Here is a 20,776-nt window from a genome sequence, read left to right on the forward strand (position 1 = left end):
ATACAAATATACAAAATAACATCTTAAATGCTTAGACTTTTGGCATATAACTTTATCAGTATATATTTAAACACTGTCAGACTAATAAAATCATAGCTGTATTTAGTGAATTGACTTGGGTTAGTGTTTGAGAAATCTCATTCTGCTGGGGGATTTTGAATTGTATGTCATTCCTTCAGCTTTCCCGTTTTGTTCTAACCTAAGAACAAAAATAACTCCTCCCCTCTTTTCTTTCCTCATAGTCAGTTTAGAAAGTGTTGTACAAAGAATGGAAGTAAACCAAGGCAAGAAATTTTATTTTGTATCTGCAGAAAAAGGGGAGTCATGGTTCATGGTTGGATTTTTTGGGTGTTGGTTTTGAGTATTGGTGGTCTTTTTTTGGTTTTTCAATTAAGCATTAATTTGCTTCTAAAGTTTTACACAATAGAAAATAGTATTCAAAATCGATGATAATGCAATCTTAATATGCCACAATTTCAGTGAAAAAAACCCCAACGTTCTTAGATAATTACCTGATTTTAATGTTTGCTGTTCCTGCTCTTGCTATCAGTTTTACTATCTAAAAATTATGTATTTCTGTCAACTACAGTACTAGTGGTACCAGCTAGAATACAGACAAGTCATTTCACATACAGAGATTTTCCTGTTCTGTATACTGTTATACTGAATTTATTGTGCAACTAACTTCTTGAAAAGAAAACAATCAGTAAGTTGCCCTTGACTAGAAATAGAAAAAATGCCAAAGAATTATCAAACTATTTCAAAAATAGGTTGTTTTTTTTTTTTTCTCTTGAAATTTCACTGACTGTTGATTTTTCAGACTTAATATAGTCTTAGTCTCTTCATCATTTTGCTCAGGAACAGCCTACTGGTTTCTTTGATTAAACTATCGAATGATCTTTGTTCCAATCAATTTGGAATGCAAGCGTATCATGATTATATCATTCTTTTCAGTGCTTTAAAATACCCCAAGTTTTTCATAGCAGCATCTCTAGACAGAACTGTGGCACATTTTTTAAAACGAGGCAAGTTTTCCAGACCTAATAATTTAAATACTGCATCTAAGCAATATCTGAAGCTTTTAGTTGGAAAAAGGGTGTTTGTCAATGTAAAAATTGAACTTAACTTAGTTAAAGTGCTAAACAGGTATCAAGAACATACTTTTTGCTTATTTTACCCTCTAATAACAAACACTTTACTGATTGCTTCCTTTTTTTTGACTTACAGTTCTTCATACTAGAATGAATTTTGGTTCTTGAACAAAACACAGGAAATGTGAAAGAAGTCTTTAAAATATTTGTGATTACAAGTCTTCATTGAGAAGCTCCTTATTTCGAATTATTGTTAATATTTTATCTGTATCTATGTAGAAACAATGTTCAGACTTGAAATGTACAAAAAAGTCTGGCCAAAATTAATGAAGTTGGACCATTTTACAGTACTAGGATATTAATGTTAAATAGTTTGAATATTTAGCTAAACCTTACAGGAAAAATAAATGCAATCTGGTAGCTATGGCAATAATAGACTTCAAGAAAGATTTTATATTTAGGGGGATAAACAGCAGGAGTAGGCATTCAAAATATCTTATCTTCATGTAGTCTTTCAGCAGTACAGAACAAGAGACCTACAGAAGGAATTGTAAAGAATTGTCATTATTTTTAGAGAGCTTGATCAGCAGTTCTGGAGTGGTTTTTTTTAAAATAAAACATTTTGTAGAGTGATATGCTATATTGATAGAAAGAATACAGATTTCCATTCTTAGGTCTGAAAGTACTATAGAGAAACATCAAATGCCTACTTGCCTTTGAGTAAGGTGTGCATTACCCCTATTCTGCAGACTTGAAAGTTGGTACAAGCCTGCTGGGCCACATCGTGGTGCAGCAAGTCTGTGACCAAATTAGGAACAGAATCAGAATTCAGTGGGTTTTATTCAGTATGGTAGGGGAAAAAATACCTTAATGCTGTTAGTTTTTAAAGCATAGTCACTTTTCTGGATTTGCTATTTTGAAGAGGAAATGAGGTAATTACAGTTTAGATGTTTAGAAATTACACTACGCAGTAAATTTCTGGATGGAGAATTGAGTTGCTCTTCGGCAGTGATTAGGATAGACTAACTTTTAAAATCTTTGAATTATTATGTCTCATTTTCTTAGTGGAGTTAAAATATTTTTATAATTTTATTCATCAACTTACAGTTCCAAGAAAAAAAAAAGGAATTAGTTTCATAAAAATTCAACTTTACTTGGATAAGTAAAAATAATGAAAATCCATTCTGCATTTAATACAGATATAATGAATAAAAGAAGTGTTACTTGTGATTACTGAATTGAATTTCTTGTTTTGGGTCTCTTGGTTCTTCATGATCTTAGAACCTGTAAATCCTTTTCACAGCTCACTTTTATTTGGAAAGGAAAATCAGCTTTTGAACCCTTTCAAGTCTTTAAGAACTTTAAATAAGCTTGGCACTGGAGTGATCTAATTTGAAATAAAGAAAATATCTGCTTTGCAACTGTAGAGAAGGCTAAAGCTGTCAGAAGTTAGTTTAATGCTTCCAGACATCAGTGCACTAAGCTCTGGTAACTTCCACCTTGGTCGAGGGGATAGACAACAATGACATTTTGCCACAGTTACGTGCTGTAGAATGTTTGGTTACAAGATTGGTGAGGTGTTACTTGAAACTTCCTGTAGATTTTAAATTGAAACTGGAAATAGGTTTCATTACAAGAAGCTCCCCTCCCCCCCTTTATAATTTGTAAATGTTTGGTTTGGTCAGGATGTTTCCTACCATAATTTTGATTTGTGGGCAAATATTGATAAAATTGAACCATTTTCCTTCATAAATTTCAAAATTAATAGTTCTGCCTTTCTATGAAATGTACAACAGTAACAAAACCAAAATATCAAGTCAAAATCTGATTTTTCAGCCAGAAGAAAATTTGCTCAAAGAACATCCTTATTCTTGGGCTTTCATGTAATAGCCTTTTCATGTGGAAGATATCACTGCCTTTTATTCTATTTTGTAGTTTGCAAGTTTCAGAAAAATTTCTCCTGTTTCCTGTTGTGGTGTTTTCATTTCTGGGAGGTGGATGATGGGCCAATGGATTTACTTTTAAAAAACAAATTTTTTATTTTCAGGGCTTCAGTCTTTGTTTCAGATGCTTCATTTGCCTTTGAGGAGTTGCGTGCCTTGGTGATATGGTTTGTAGAAAGGTTTTAGAAGTTTCTTAGCTTTGTCACTCTGAAAATACATGAGGAATGTATTTGAAATCAATGATAAAGATATTATCTGCAAATTTGAGTATAATAAAGTGTTATAATAATAGTTTTTCCTGAAGATGTCTGTTCTTACTATGAAGTTGAACATCTTCCGAATTACAGCAGGTTGAGCTGTAAGCAAAATCTTGCACTCTTAATTACACTGTGATTTTGCCTATTAAAAGATTGATTCTGCAGTGTGTAGGCGGATCTCTGCTATTGGGTGGAACTTACTGCAGTTTGGAAGTATTTAAGGTAATAATCTATAAGTCAAATGCATTAGAATTTGGGGAGAAAATTTTTAAAGGGTTTGTGTCTTTTTCACCTGTGTTCATGAAAATGTTTTTTCAGAACTTGTCTAGGAGGTGTTGGATTTAAAAAAAAAAAACCCAAACCAACTGGTTTTGAAAATTAAAGTTTTTTTAAGACTTCATTGCCCCAAAAGTTTCTGAAAGCCTATTGAATGACTTTTGAGGCTGTTAACTCTGCAGGATGGAAATGGAATTTAAGATACCAGCTATGTGAAATTTTTGCCCTTCATTAGAAGACTTTAAGATTTGGCTTGGTTTTGGATTGAAGTAGTGGGGTATTACTGGTGTGTTTTCCCACTAAATTGTGGGACTGGGATGACTGTAGATGGAATAGTCAAGTATGGGTGTAATGGTTCCACTTGAAAACTGTGTTTCAGTCTTAAATTATGGATGATAGGCAAACAGTGAGAAAACACTTCCCTTGGAAAAATAACTTCAAAATACCATTGGCAGTAGGAAAAAAGTTTTGCCACTGCTCCTCATGCTTACTTATGGATAAAAAAAGGAATCAGATTTTGAGCCTTATGATGTTTCTTTTTGAAACTCAGTAATAATTTGGATGCCATGCGGGATCGGGGGAGAATCTTGAATCTTGAACAAGCTTTTCCTGAACCTTGGTTATTGAAATACAAATTTTAAAAATTTCAGAACTAGTCCCTTCTTTTCACTAGTTGTGGGAGAGTTTGAGTGGTTTTTGCTTGCTGAAAATATATCACTAGTTTCTTGACTCAGGAATATTGTAGAGTATATAAATGCTGAATTTTGAATGTTTAATGCAAACTGAAATCTTGGCTCTTCAAACTTCATATACATGAAAGACTGAGGGAAGATTTTTCTCTTTGTATATTACTCCAAAAGCAGTCCTGCAGGCTTTTAGCAGACAGTAACCATGTCTGCTATGTTTCTAGATTGAATACTTAATCTTGTTTTCATGTGGTTTACTTGGAACATCCTGTGCATGGTGCAGAAGAATACAGATTAGGAGATAGAAAATAATACATTCACACATACCATATTAGATGTGATTATGGGTAAAGCACAATGTAAAGCAATTTTATCAGCTGCTGTATGGCATGACAGACTTTACAAAGGAATTTGAATATAGTAATGCAGCACAGTTGAAAGAAGAGATGTGAGGATGATTTCATCCCACGTAGATGGAAAAATATATGTGTGTAAAAAAAAAAAAAAAAGCTGGAAAACCAACTTCTTTAACAGCTTTAAAATGCATGTAAAAGCGTGATGCTACCATTTTAGATTGCAATGTTAAAATGTGTATTCCACAGTACTCTGGAGAGGTCTCTGTGTTTCTCCTTCATACACGGAAGACCAAAACTATTAATACTGATGTAAATATCCAAATTCAGAAGACGTGCAGGTTGTTTTATGATGTGGGCATCTAGCCATTTATCAATCCCTCCAGGTATAATCAGCTCGAAGGCTGGAGCAGAACCCTTCCAGCAGCCTGCTTTTCCTGCCAAAGAAAATTCTGCCATTGAATTGGTGGAAATTGCTGACTGGTCACCTAGAGACTGCTTCTTATTTAAGTGGTAAACCAGCTTTTCAGCTGCGGCAGCCTGTGCTGCAACTCCTGTGCACGCACAGCAGTTGTGAATTGAGATAGCAGAGAAACTATTCATCCTACTCCCATTAATAAAACAAAATTAAGTGCTAGTAGTAGCATGGCGGTTGTCCATTAGTTTGGATTTCCAAATGGAAAGTGCAAAACTGCAGGAAGTGCTTTTCTTTTTATCCCTTCTTGCTCACCCAAGACAGCACCGGAACTTTTTTTTATAGTAATTTGGCCGATGATTATGGCTATTCAACGCCAGGCGCGTTCCAGCGGCGTTCCGGAGGAGCTGCACTGCAGGGGCGCGGGCGGCGCTCGCACGTTTTCCCGGCCGCATCCCGGGAGCTGGTGCTGCCGGTGCTCCGTGCCCGACTCCAGCAGCGGCAGGCTCCCGGGAAGCCTGCGTGCAGATTTGCCCGGCAATCGCCTTAAGGGGACAAATTTAGTTTACGGCAATCCGCGCTTAATCTGCCGAAGCCCTGGGCGCCTTCGGGGAGAGAGCGCGGGCGGGCGGCTGCGCTCGGGGCTGGCTCGGCAGCCAGAAACTTCTGGCAGCTTCCCTGCTCCGGCCCCTCCCCTTAAAGCGGCAGGTCCCCGGAGAATCGCTGGGGCTCGGCTGGCCACCCCAGCGAGCGGAACGAGTCACCCAGGCGCCGTCTTCCTCCGGCGCCCTTGCCGAAGCCGGAGCGTCGGCCCGGCTGTCCGCAGCTCCTCGGGGCGCTGCTCGAACCGCTCTGGTAGCGCTCAGCACCCCCGTGCAGCGAATGCTGGGGAAGGGAAGAGCTCATCCCGAGCTCTTCCCAAAACAGCCCCTCCGTAGCTCCCGCGGGCTACAGCCGTCCCCTGGTATCGGTGTACGGACGGATGTCCGTCCCCCGGTGTCACCCAGCAGAGCCGGCCCCCCGGTAGCCTGGCCTCGATCATCCATGCGGACAAAATAGTGATGCCCCTTGGAACCGCCCACTTGGTGAGGGGTTTCCATGAAGATCTTCAATGTCAGTGTTCTGGCAATAGTGAAATAACCAAACGAACACGCCGACATATTACCATCAGCTTCACTTTTCTCCTTCCAGTGTGAGCTCAGAGATTTTCGAAAGACTACATATAGAGACATAGAAACATTGACAGGATATCCTGGGGTGTGTATTGAAGCTGCTCTGAATGAAAGAAGTTCATGATCTCATTATAAATAAATGATGGCATGTGCTGGGCGTACTTTTCAGTGTTGCTGTTGACAAAAGTTTACTGATGGTTTTATGATATGCTACTGAAAAGATGATTCTTATCTTTAAATTATAAAGTGCAGGTGATGTTCACATATAAAATGTAAATGCCAATTCACGTTATCTTTTAAAATACACTGAAGGCTGAGACACCAACATATGAGGCTAGTACAGTTTTGTTTTAAGAGGCCTTCAATAGTTTTAGGAAGCCCAGAACTTTTTGTATTATAGGGTAGTCCCCCTTCCCTTTAAAGATCACTGCAATGATTCTTGTTAAGATATTTTCAGTATGCTTGCTTGCATTTTAGCATACTGTTTTTGGAGTTTTTTCCTAGTAACCTGCTCTGAGAAGCCTAAAAAAAGAATAAAAATAAATCCTGATAAAACATGTCAAAATGAAATAGGCAAAGATACATGCAGTCTGAGTATAAGAACATCTAATAAATGACGTAAGCACGAAGCAGGGAAGGGATAACAGAAAGATAAAAATATCTGTATACTAATTTTTAATCTCTCTAATGTTGGTGAAATTGAATAAAACCTGCTTGAGAACAGGTGACTCAGAGTTGGTAAAAATGACAAAGTCATGGTAAGAATTATGTGAAATTAATGCCAGACTCGGATCATTACTGTTTATTTTTCTAGTTTGCATTCTCTATGATGCATCACATTTTGCTTATTATTTTAACTTACCACTTTCAGCTGTTACTCTGTCAGAATGAGGGAAGTATCTTGGAAATTTCAGTTAAGGGATTTGGTGGGGGAAAGCCCATGTAATTTGTCTTTCAATGGAATAATAAAATTGCAGGAAAAAAATACAGTATATATCCAGAAGATTTCAGATACTGTTTTAAAGTATATAATGATTTAAAGTGGTAATTAAAGAAATTAATTTCATCATTTTTCTCTCAAAAGCCACTCCAATACTGTATTTCTAGTAGACGTACCTACATTGGTAATCAAATGGTCCATATGTTTGCTATTCTTTGAAATTCTTTGCAGTTGTAAATATTAACTAATTCCAGTGAAAGGAATAAGAGTAATTTCAAAGGATTTAGGCTAGAGATTGAAATTAACTTGTATGTTAGTAACAGAAGTTCTTACAGATGTAATTTTTTGAATGAATACTCTTTCTGCAAGAGGTTGTTAAGAATAAGAGTAGTGATAAAGTAATCACAGTACTGGTAACTGTGATCTTTATAAGAATTTAAAGTCCTGCTTAAAGTTTGGTTGCTGACTTGCCTGTTCCTCTGCCAGAAATTTTCAACCAAAGACAAGAGCTTCAGATTATCTTGGTTCTCAAAATTTTTATTTTTTTCTTTTTAGTTAGTGTCAGTAGCAGTGAAGAAAAATTGTTTAATGTTTTTCTCTGAGTTCACCTTGATAATATGGATTGGTCTTTGTGATAATTCTTTTGGCTGTATAGGGAACTATAGACTGACACTGACACAACTAGCTTCTTAAATTTTGTTTACGGGAGAATTGTAGCTGTGTGCATCTGTGTGGACCCATCTGGGATCTGTCACTCTTGTTAAAGTAATCTCAGTATTCCACACTTTCTTTTAACTTTAGAAGATGAACTGGCATGAAATGCTATCACCAGTCTAGTGGTAAATGAGTTTCTTTATGTTCACTAAAGAGTGCAGTGGAGCCGGTGGGATGCTCCCCTTTTAGAGCTTACTGTCTTTGCAAGAGAATACGTTGCTGCTTTCCTCTGCTCAGATTCATGTTGTGTGAAACAGCCACTTCTTGGTTCACTTCAGTGAGAGTACTGACCAAAACCAAATTTATCACCATCTGAGTCCCTCTTTCAGCATCCATCCAAGTGCAGCAAGAGAAAAGCATTGCAGCCTGCCTCAGAGGCTAGTACTTGTTGGACAAGCTAGGAGAGAATGAATTTCAGAATCCCAACACTCTTAACAGATTCCTTGCTAATCTCAGCGGAGTTTTATTGCTGTTGAACCCGGATTAGGAAAGGATAGGTGTTCATGGATATACTACCACCAGTGTAGTATATCCTACTACTCTGCATGCAGTCATGTATCACACATGCAGGGAGAGAAGAGAGCAAGGGGCTCATTAGCACATTCATGCCTCTGATGATCTTAGAAAGTGCAGATTGATAATGATTTTATAGTACTCAGAAATATATTCTATAAGAGGGAGAGACTGGAACAGAGTAAATGTAAAAAACATCATTAATAAGGAGTTAACCCTGTAGCATCTTATGTTTCTCAATTTCAACTTTTGTAAAACTTAAATTTCTGAGAAATTGTGCATTGAAGCATTTAAGTATGCCTTTACTACACTTCCATGCCTTTACTTCTGATGTATTGGAGCTGGAAGCAGCTAGTGGGAATTAATCTGATGCTGAGTGCAAGCACCTCAGTCTCAAGTGGTATCAGTCTCTGATGCCTGTGAAGATTTAGCTCTATATTTTTCCCACTGAGAACCTGGATGTGCCAGAGATGCCTTTTGTAAGCTGTGTTTGACTCTGTAGGGGCACAGAAACACGATGTAGCTTCGACAAGGGCTTAGATCTCTTTGCTCTGCTCTTGTCTGGGTCTCCATGGAGGCTTGCAGCTCTTGAAAACAAACCTTGCTCCTCTTACGTGTCACCCTCTGCTTTCCTTCTTCTGACTCAGAGTCTATGAAGTGATACTGAGGTGGTTCAGTTATCTGGAATCTCCTTGCCCAGATTACGTTAGGAGAGGTTGTGTGAGAGAAAATGAACTTCCTTTGAAGGAACTGTGCCTTCATGAGCTCACTCAGTATACTGATTTGACCTATGTTCTCCTCCTACTCCCAAACCCTCTTATTTCCCACCTCTTCTATTTCTTGTTTCCCTGTTTGGGTAAACACCTGTTCTGTGTTTCATGTCACAGAACCTCGTCTTTTGTCTGGACCCTTCACCTTCATTGTGTGTTTAGACTCTTGTCAGTCTCCTACTGTACCTTGCCCGTGGGCTGCTCTCCCGATGAGTGTCACCTTTATCATTTATTTTATTCAAAAGTGAAAAAGCAAAATCTCTTCAGAGTTGTTCTATTTACTAACAAAAAATGAACCTTAATTATTTGAGGGAAATAAACATCAGTGTCTTCATGCGACTTGTCAGGTCTTGACGCAATTAAAGGAGAGAGTAGAATGCTTGGTTGGTCTTCACCATTGCAACAGAATTGATTCCCTGCTGTGTCTTCAAATGGTGCAGAGGCTGGAAGCCTATGTGGTGCTTGTTGTAGATAACTGTGGTATCAGTTTATTATGTTTATGATCTTATATCACGAGATACATGTATATTATGAGATTGTAATTATGTTCATTGTATTAGCTTAGTGTTGTGTTCTGTGTTTCTACTGCTGTGATACACATATGCTGTCAATTTCAGTTTCATTGGGCTGTTTGTAATGCTTTGTCCACAAAAACTGCTGGGACTATGGTAGCTGTGTTGCCAGTGGTCAGTAATTAAAAAGCAATTGTTTTCCTTTCTGTTCTAGGCAATTGATGAGCCTCCCTATCTCACAGTGGGCACTGATGTCAGTGCGAAGTATAGAGGAGCCTTCTGTGAAGCCAAGATCAAGACAGCAAAAAGGCTTGTCAAAGTCAAGGTATGTGGTTTTCCTGCAAACACTTCTTTTGAGGGGGGGGGGTAAAAAAGTGATTAATGTTCACAATGGCACAATGTGAAACTTCTTAGTCTCAGGACAGCTAAGAGGCTGTCCTGTCTTTGGAGGCTGGCAGTACGGTCTTTGAAATAACAGTAAGCTTATTATTGTTGGGATGGGAGGGATTCCCCCACTCCCACACAAAGAAATATGTTCTGTTTCTGTCGTTACTTTGTCATCTGTGTGTTTTTGACCTTTGATGCCATAGGCTGACCTTAAAGTAATTGATTAAAATGTGACAAATGTAGGCTTACATATGGGAGAATATTACCAGAAAATAGCTAAGACTACTCAAAGTAGGCTTAATATGGTTGCTTTTACTTGAGGAGCACAGGTCACTGCCATTTAGCAGTGGCAACTAGATAATGCTTCAGGAATAAGCTGAAGCCCTTCTGCCTTCTGAAAAACACTTGGCATATTGAGGCCTACAGAATAGCAAGCAGGGGATCTCACCTAAGCTTTATGATAACTGGTTAATGACTGAATCAATATAAGCCACATGCAGTACAAATAAAAATTCTGAAAAGGGATTGCAAGAGATAGATTTTAACATTCCTTGAAAATTTAAAGAATCATTTCTAGAAATAAAGAGAGCAATACACTGCAAAATGGCCATATATTTCTCTTGGGATAATGTGTCCCTAAACACTTCTGATTTGGAAGGAGATACTATTTTTCTGCTTTGCCTCTTAACCTCGTACAGAAATATTACAGAGCAAGCATCAAAACCACCTAGAAAATACAAATTAGATTGTTGCTCTGCAAGAGTTATGGTGGCAGAATATTTTTCTTATATCTACTGTAAATTTAAGTGAAAAATGTGTGAAATGTGAGTGGTGATAACCTGTTACAGAAGACTTTTGTATGCTGTAAACTATTTTGCTTTATTTGACTCTGCCCTCATGCTGTGGCTTATTTTTGCCTATAGCGTGTCTGAGGGAGAGAGCAAACACTCTCCATAAACCCTGGTGGGAAGGACTATTGTCACTTATTTGATAATAATGTTAAATACAACAAGAAGATTTTAGTCTGAAATCTGATGGAAGGGCAAATTAGTGGTCTTTTCATTTCATTAGTCAAAACTCTTAACAGCATCAGCTGGTCTATGCTTTACAATACCATTGGGTTTAATGGTTAACTATTGCTACTTAAGCTGTTAAGCATCAGTATTTAACTACAGGGATTGTGTTGTGCCTAGATCACTGAAATCTTAACACATTTCAGTTTTTTGGGGGACTTCCAGTCCACCTCCTTAGATGGCCACTTGCTATTTATTGTTCAGTGCTAAGTATTTTCTTACGGGTTTATAAGTTGAAGTTTGGTCACTGCAAGGTTTGCAGAAAGATCTTGACATGAAATGGAGTTTTTCTGTAAATTGTTTATGGATATTTTGTACAAAGCCCTCTGGATTCAGGTGTGTGTGGGGGATGTGTGTTCACTGTTACTGTCTCACTTAAGGCAGTTCAGGCACAGTTCTGTTGTTGCTTTGTAGAGTAATGTGATTTGTGGTTGAGATTTTTGTAAGTGCTGTAACAATATCTGTTTACATTGTTTTTTCTCCACCAGGAATGTGTATTCCTTAAACTTAACAGTGGCCCTCTGATTTTCTCTGAAAATCTGTTTAGCTCTTTCTGGCACATGCATACTTCCCCCAGTATTAGCTCTAACAAAGATTCTCATTATCAGGTGTGCTTTGTCTGGAATTTTGGTCATTTATCTTCTGCATTATTTTTTTCACTTGCTGAATGGGTTTCTTTTGGCCCCAATATATATTTTATGCCTTAGTCTTCAAGAACTAGTAGAGGAGAAGGAAAGTAACTTAACTTCATACTGTCAGTTTTAGTATAAAGCATTCATTTAAGTTTTATAGCTAGATGTTCTGCTGAGAAAGTAGGATGCCAACAAAATTCTTTCAATATGGAGTATTGTAATCTTCTGACAAGTAAAATACGTTTAATTGTGTCTCCTTTTACCTACTTGCTTCTTCTTTTGAATTCTGCTTCCTAGAATATTTTGAGGAGATACCTTCCCAATAACTTTCTCATCACCAGCATAATTTAATAACTTAATTCAATTTAATGGAGATGCTGTGTACTTATAATTGCAGTGTCAGTAGGTACTGTATTTCACGATTCAGTTTTTGGCAAATTCTGTACATGGTACGGAATTCTACAGTAACAAATAACAGCATTGCACACTTGGTCGTGGAAAGCATTAAAACTTCAGATTTGCCTAGAATTTTCAAAAGTGTTGAAGGCAGTACAGATTTGACTCAAGGGCAAGACTTTGGGTGTTACAAGAGTGTTAGTCTGCTTTATCAGATCTGTTACAGCTTTTTTAAGAGAGTTATTTAAGCCAGTTTATTTTGGCAGCGTCTCCTAAAACAATTAGCAGCGTCATCTACCACCACTTGCATTTGGGCACTCTGCACGGAGGTTTCAGAAGAAACTGTTTTCTGTGTAGGTCTTTATTAAACAGAAATAAGAAAAGCTTCTGCTGTAAAAGGACTTACTAGGACTATCTTTTCAGGATGGTGAAGAAGAAAAAAGAAATTCCAGCTGAGACTAACCAAGTTGATGGTGTGCTGCATGTCTTAATCTTTTGCCTGAGACAGGAAGGTTCCACACTGTTAAATACTTTGGGAATTAAAACCCACAACTAGTAAATACTGACATCACTTTTCTCAGCTTCAAGAAAGGCCAGCAGTGTCACACTGAGTTTGGAGTTTGAATATTTCTGTTAATAACCAGTATTTTTTGAGCACATATGAGTATCTCAAGAAGCAAAAACTGTTGGTATCAAAACTCTCCCCCCGCAAAGAGTCAAAGCCCCAAGATCTGTTTAAAAAGACAAACCATTCTGGAATACACAGTAGCAATTTGCTTTGTTTGCCTTTCATCAGAGTACATTGTGGCTGACTCATGGTTCTGGATAGAGTTCCTTTTTGCTGCAAAATACATCTAAGATAACTACAGAAAGTAAATAAAAACAGATGTCTCTAAATCAGAATTGATATACTAAGTATTTGATACGAGCCACTAGTGACCCTAGGTTTCAGATTATTTTGCACCTTAACTGAACTTTGGCTTTCTAGATAAATTCCCCCAAAGAGAGAATTAAATACCTGTATCTGTCAGGATGAAGTTCAGAAGAGTAGTCTTTGCTCGGCTAGTTCCTAGCCTGAATCCTTTGTCCGCCTCTTGGTTACACAGTATGCTTTTGTCTGTGTGGTGGACAGAAAGTACTTGCCCTCGGTAGGTGCAGGTCTAAAAAAGAACTTACTCTCACAACTGTATGTGTTGCTGTAGTTCTCACAGAAGATAGACAAGATGACTGTTTCATTAAGTAGCACCTGGAAGGCAGTGTAGCATTTTAGTACATTTGTTTTCTAATCAGTCAAGATAGATTGTCCTTAGTCCTGGTTGTTGGTGCTGTTCTTGGCAAAACTCCTTAAAATCTCCTCTCTGAGAAGGCTATTGTAGGAGAGTCGGTGTTAGAGAACACTGTGGTTCTGAAGGAAGTTTTGCTGTTGCTGTGTGCTACAGTGAAGCTCTCAACAGCAGTGAGAACTTGTTCTTGGGCACACTTGTGAAACAAGTCCTGAGATTTGATGTGGGATTGCTGTAGTTGAGAGTTACTGTTACACAGCTGGATCTCATGTTACATTCTTACTTATTTCAAATACTCAGTAAAACATTATATACTTACATAAAAAGAGTGTGTTTTGGTGAACATCAGAACATCATTTGTGTGTGTTAATAAATGTACATAGGTACATAAAATGTAATGACAGGATTTTCTCAGTTTCCTATAATTTAAAAACCAGAGTGAAAATAAAACTTCAGATGTAATTGATAGGAGGATCCTATGACTTTCAGTGTAACCAAGTTAATTGTGAATGAAATGAAAGGTGAACATCTATAGCATCTGGTACAGATAGCTTAATCATACATTTGAATTCCCAGACCAATTTTTTTTCTGAGGACACAGTGTGTAGATTAAAGACAACAGCCTTTGTATCTTTATGGGAATGACAGAGGGAAATACCTTGGAAATATTTACAGGATTTACTTACTCCAGTTTTGAAGGATTGAAGTTAGCTGTTTTTACATTTCCTTCCAATTAACTCTGTGTGTAGGCTAGACTGACATTAACTGAAAGCCTGTTTGAGTTGCTCATTTTGTTTAGTCGACAGCAGTGTCCTGTGTTTGTGTGAGTCTTTCAACCATGAGGGGAAAAATGCACTTTTATCAGCAAAAGATAAAGGTGCTAAAACCGTTTGATTTCAAAGCATTGAAATATCAGTGTTTCTTTAAAGTTGTACTCAGATGTCTTGAAACTTTCTCCTTTCTTGCTGTGGTATTAGAGAAGTTCAAATCATTTAAGAGAACTGCAGAGATCATTTTGAGCCATTAGACAATTTTGTTATACTCATCTGTCATTTCCTTTAGAGATAATGATTCTATTGTGATGGATGAAAAATATTTTAGAAGTTTTGATAACTAGCCCCTCATGTTTCCAAAATATATGAATAAAACAGCTTTCAGCAAGTGGAATGGTTATGGTGACTAATTGTAAAATGAGAGTAAGAGAAGGGCTATTGATGTTTGCATGTGCTTATGCTGCTCAATTGTATCAAGTGATTGTCAGTTGAATTATATTTTTTAGGTAACCTTTAGGCATGATTCTTCAACAGTGGAAGTCCAAGATGACCACATAAAGGGTCCCTTAAAGGTAATAAATCTGGTTTATATCTTGCTAATGCTTTGAAAAACTTTTTTTTTTTTGCAATATTTGACATAAATGTGCATATATGGTATGGGATGAGAGTAGAAGGTTAAACTTATTACACAGGCTTGATGTGATCACAAAGCATAAAAGGTAATGCTGCAAAGTTAGAGAGAGTATACTCTTCATGTTAGCTTTTTTTCTTTGTGGTTAAAGGGGATGCAGCACAGGCTGGTGCAAGCTTCTTTGTTCTTTATGCCTTAAAGCTAAGAATTATGGCTGGTGCTGATTTTTAGTCACTGTTCCTTTGGAGAACTCAGCTGGAGGATTTGATGGGAAAACTCTTATACAAGAGAATGACATCACTCAAATTGGTTCTTGTTCCCCACCTGCTGGCAGGAAATAATCTGCTCAGTTAGTTGGCTTATTTTAAAGGAATGAAAAAAGAAGCTTGAGCGATACAAGTATATTCAAGTGAAACTGGAAAAAACGTGTTATATTTAGCATGGAATAGGTTAGAAATTATCTCTGTTTGCTAATACAAAGGTGTTGATTTCATTGCCTGTTTTAGAAACTCTCCAGTGCTAAGTGAGTTCTGTATTTTAGGTAGGAACTGTTGTGGAAGTGAAGAATCCAGATGGAACATATCAGGAAGCAGTTATCAACAAATTAACAGATGCAAGTTGGTATACTGTAGGTAAGAAAAATATTTATGTATTTGAATAAAACTTTTGACTTAAAAAGATGTCTGTGACCTGGCCATGTTCTAAGCATGGTGAGAGAGATTTTTTGGAGGGAGATGCTTAGGTATTCAGAGTTTTTATGAAAAACCCTTAAAAATAAACTTCTTATATTAGGGTTTTATAAGAAGCTGTCCACCTTACAATGTGAAATTGGGACACCAAATAAAGACCTAGTGAATTTCTCTATAATTGGTGACTGCTCCTTGGGTATTTAATATACTCTTGTTAAATATTCTGAGGCAAAGTATGCTGTCACACATCCTTAAAAAAAAAGCAAGGAAGTGCTTTTAAAACGCAAGCTGCAACACCTGCTTTTCCCTACTCCCAGACTTAGCCCTTACAACAGCTGCTGTTAAAATACACATAGCTTGTTATAATGAGATATTTCAGATGTTAGATAATATATCCACATGCTCTATAGCAAATATAGGGTGGGGATTTTAAAGATTTATATGCAGGAAGTGTATTGATTCTTGAGAAACTACATAACCCTCTCCTGGGTGGATATGGGAAGATGAAGACTAAGTCTTGAAAGGACTTTAGCAAGACTTAGTTCTTTTGAGATATGGTTTGTTGTTAATCAAGTGATGTTGAACAACTAGGGAAAGACTTTATTTTCCCTAGTTATAGTCCTTTCAGAAGGGAATAGAGCTCTAAATTTAGATAAGACCTTACAGATAAGTGTTGAAGAAAATATGTCTGTTTTCCTGTTGGAGAGGTAGAGTCTATTAGTAAAGGAGAGAGTGTGTTAGGATGGGGTGAAACATAAGGTACGAAGACAAGAATTAACATTACAGATAGTGTTTTGATAATAAATACAGAAGTGGATCAGATATGGGAGCTTTTAAGAAGCAAATTGTATAGCTGGTGTTAGAACTGTGGTGTATGTCTGTGTTTATGTTTCTGAGAAAGTGTGATGTTAGCAGGTCAGCAAGAAGAATAAGATAGGAATCCATGCAGATTAAATTTTGAAGGTAGATGTCATGGAGTTGCAGTCAAAGTAGATATCTGTAAAAAATCAGGAACTTAGGAAATAGGAAGAAGTATGGGTTTCACTCTATGCTCTTGTATTTTGTAGATAAAAGCAGACAAAAGCATGTTGACCTTGCAGAATTGGTAAAAGCAGCACAGCTGCTGGCAGTGTAGCACACTTTGATAGAGAATTGACTCTAGCTGTGGATGATTAGAATAATCTTTGTCAGGAGGGTGAGTGGAATGAGAGGGAAATTTTCTTCACTGACAGTGATTGCTTTGCGGATCTGAGTGAAAGCCTTACTGTAAGATATAGTTGCTGTTTACCAGATTCCAGAATTGGCACACATCTTAACAAGCAGCTACTTAATGTTGTCCTAGCACTTGCTGAGAAACATCTAATTATTTGCACTTTTAATGATTTTGTGAATAAAATTGCTATGATTTGGTTAAAAACTTTGTGAAGGCATAGATCGATCTAAAGTAGTACCTTTCCAGAAGTTACTTAAGACCAGATATGCCATTGCAGCAGTGTCTGGAGAGGGATAACTCTTTGAGGGCTGCTTTAGACCTCTTTTAACACTGAAGTATGGGCAAAGTTGCTTTGAGCATCCCTGTGTATCTTGTGTTCATAAGGTGTTGTCTGAATTGAAATTGTACATCAATTTGCTTACGTGTTTGGGTTTTTTTTGGTGCTACTGCTTTCCTATCAAAGAACAACAAGAACTAAATTAAATTTTTATAAAAATCCAACTGTTATAGTCTTTTAAAACCAGTATAGCACTGTGTATATATATATATGCATAAAACTTGTAAATATAATAGGCATACATACATAGATATATATATATACACACATACGCATACATACATATATACATAAGTGTTTAGTTTTGCCTGCCCTGTAAAAATTCCTCAGAGAGCTCAAGGTACTTCAGTCCTGGTAACTAGATACTGTTTTGTCATTCATATAAATGTCTCTTAAAGTCTGTGTTTACTATGAAGGGGGGAAGAAAATTGCAGGATTATTTGCTTTACTAAAAATGCAGAATTATGCATGTTCAAAAGTAGTCTTACCCTCTTTTGCACTTTTTTGTCATTACATTGCTTTTTCATAGTATTCAAAGTGGTTTTAGTTGCATTAAGTTGTCTCTTTTCTTCCCCATGTTCCAGCTTTTTTCTTGCTGTTTCAGAATGTGTGGTTTTAAATACATTACACTACTGTATGCCTGCTCAGTAGATTGTTTTCAGGATGTTCCAATAGATCAGAATGTCATACTCATTAAGCCATATGTGCTCTGCTGGCTGCATAAGTCTTTCAGGGAGGTCAAGCTTTTCTTCTGAAAGTATTCGTGTTACGGAACAAGATTAAGATTCCCTCTGGCAGGGAAGAGGCCGCAAGCAGATTACCACATAGGACATATTATGTGGCTACCTACCTAGCTCTGAATAGGTTTACCACTGCTGTAGCCAGCTTATCTCCTGAAGTGGATAGATTTTTTAATCTCTCTTTATGTAAGGAGACTGTTATGTTAATTAATAAAACTGGATTAGGAACCTGCTGACTTCACTTAACCAAAGGGGGGCTTAATTATGTGTTGACCATTTGAGATGCAGTTCCAAATCTACGTGGTTTGTGTGCAGTTCTTGCCATTGATACTTTCCAACAAATTTTGAAGTGACAGATGTGCATCTCTAAGTGATACTTTACCACAGTTGAACAGTGTTCAACAATTACTGTAGTCTGTAATACAAGATGGGGAATTGTAGTTAGAGGGGGAAATTTCTTCATCAACAGTGCTCAATTTTATGTATTGATGAAAAATTCTCAGAGCTAGATAAAAGGTTCTTTAATATCAAGTAAATACTGGTCAAGAATTTTGATGTACCTTGTTGCTTTTCGTATATTTTTATTTAAATTAGTAAATATTGAAGAGTAGAACACCCTCCATCTCAAAGAAGGAAATGGCTAAAATTGATCTCTCTAATCTTGCTGGTCAACAGCCATTCTCTTAGCACTGTTGTTTTGATCTGTTGATGGACAGAGGAGGATGTTTAAATGAAGGTGAAAGAGACATGTTAAGTTGCTGAAACTTCTATTTTTTTAATGTAATATTTTAATGTTATCTTGGGGTTACTTCTGCACCCACAAAAGTCTTCAAGATCACCGCTGTGTTGGGAGCAAGAATATAATTATTATCACTGCTCAAGAGGGGAGAAGAGATCAATTCTTGTCTCACTGAACAGCGCAAGCAAAGCCTAAGAGTCAAAATTTGTCACCAGGTTTTCATCTGCTAAGTACCTGCAGAAGACTTGACAAAAGGTTACTTTTTGTATGACCAGTTTATCAGGTTCTGAAGACCCCACCTTAAATGTATGCAGTGCATTTCAGGATTCTAAGGGACAGTGTATGTAGCTGAATGGACTGTATTATGAACTTGTTTCCAGTTGACCTAGTGATAGCAGAGATAGCAAAAAGTCTAGAAACTGGGAGCTCCACAGTTCTGTAATGTACAGCTGGTTTTGGTGATTGTCAGCATTTTGGCTATTGTCATCTTCCTTAGGCTGATATCACTGTTGTTTTGTAGCGTAGTTGCATGAAATCAGTAGAGAAGGACATTGGACTTCCATACAACATTAAATTGCAACTTTTTTCTATAAATACCCATTTATATTTCTCCATGGTAAGCAGAGCTTCCACTTGAATATCATAGGAGTTCTGGTTGTGTAATTAAGTTCTTTAAAAATTGTAAATGTTAGAAGAGTAGTTTTTGAATTCTAGTGTGTTGAATTTAATTTTGTGTCCCAATCCATGAGTTGTCTGCTTGACTACTGATTACTCAAGATTCCTTTTAAGGTATGCAAGTGTGAAGTAGCTATGGTGAGAGAGCAGCTTATGTATTTGGTCAATCTGTGAAGTGCTTTATTGGATCTGCAGTGTTACTTGGGCAAAGGTTTGTCCTAGGAGTTGACTACAGAAATATATATCCCATTCTTTCTGACATATGAATGAATTGCTTATTAATATCCTGAGTTAAAAAGAAATGTTTTCTTTCCTCACTTCTTATCTGGTGACAGTATTTGATGATGGTGATGAGAAGACTCTGAGACGCTCTTCCTTGTGTTTAAAAGGAGAAAGACATTTTGCTGAAAGTGAGGTAATTGAAGAGTTTTTATATTACAACTTTTTATTTAGAAAAATTTAAAAGTGATACTTTTATTACCTCCGTTTTTAGTACATTATGTGTATCCATGCTACTAAAAATTTGGGTTATGCAAAGTATGGTCCACAGGGTCTGCTTATTCTTTTTTAAAATCAAGAAATACAATTAGATTTCACCAAACTGTAAGTTAAGAAACAAAATCAGGATTTAATCTTTTTCATTTTTATATTATTGATAATTCATAGATTGTAGATCACACATAAAACCTGCGATCACACAACTACTTCACATTGTATAAAAAATTATTTGTACTTATTAGTCAGGAAAAAAACCACAACATAGCTATAACATAAAAAACTAATGTACATGTTCCCACATAATTAAGTTCTGCTGCATTTTGATGGTCAAGTCTGATTTGTAATAGTTGATGAAAGATAAATGCTTTTCTTTTAAAAGACCAGTAGTAAGTTGCTGTTACTTGTTTATTTGACAACAGCTACCAGTATTTTGAAGCTGGCTCATGTCTTAGAGGTGACTTGCACATTAAAGTACGCAAACATTTGTAGCACATTTCAAATTGGAATTTCAGAATGAGGGTTGGTTATTCCTTCGTATTATGTAAGACAGTCTGGACAGACGGGCAGATTTATGTAAACACGTTTGTTTTTTGGACAGCTACTGAGGATGGGTTTTTTTGCTCTACATAAGTATGCTGTTATTGTTGTAGTCAGCTGAGTCTGTTGTTTGCGTACTGCATTCTTGTGAAGATTTGGATATCTTCTAGAATCCTAAATCAGGTTTAAACACATGTAAAGGTGGGAGCCTAATTAGATGCCTAAATCTAGATTCAGATAGAAATGATATTATTTTAAAGATTGTGGTGTTCCTTCAGTTAGTTCTTTGTTACTAATGGTCAGCACAACTGAAGGTTATATTTCTTCTGTTCCATAAATACTATTTTAATATGGTTTCAGCAGTATTACCTTAGACTACATGGGTTGAAAATTTTGGTCTACATCTATTGCTTTGTGACCTGTTTGGCTGAGTGGGAATAATTTGGATTATTTTGTCAGATTCAAGGAAACCGTACATTCAGATGACTGCTACTTCTTATTTTATCATCTTTTTTTATCATCTAAGCTTTT

The 20,776-nt window shown here is 36.8% G+C and overlaps 1 protein-coding gene across 4 annotated transcripts in view; it reads left to right on the forward strand.

Annotated features, from left to right (window-relative positions):
- ARID4B (AT-rich interaction domain 4B) overlaps positions 1-20,776 on the forward strand; it is an 89,336-nt gene that overhangs the window by 20,494 nt on the left and 48,066 nt on the right. For all 4 annotated transcript variants that reach the window (XM_048296359.1, XM_048296355.1, XM_048296358.1 and 1 more), the window contains exons 3-6: positions 9,857-9,967; positions 14,693-14,758; positions 15,359-15,449; positions 19,546-19,625. In XM_048296359.1, coding sequence (XP_048152316.1) covers positions 9,857-9,967; positions 14,693-14,758; positions 15,359-15,449; positions 19,546-19,625 — 348 coding nt within the window. The remainder of the gene's footprint in view (positions 1-9,856; positions 9,968-14,692; positions 14,759-15,358; positions 15,450-19,545; positions 19,626-20,776) is intronic.

Source organism: Corvus hawaiiensis, chromosome 3 (assembly GCF_020740725.1).
Source record: "Corvus hawaiiensis isolate bCorHaw1 chromosome 3, bCorHaw1.pri.cur, whole genome shotgun sequence".
NCBI lineage: Eukaryota > Metazoa > Chordata > Aves > Passeriformes > Corvidae > Corvus > Corvus hawaiiensis.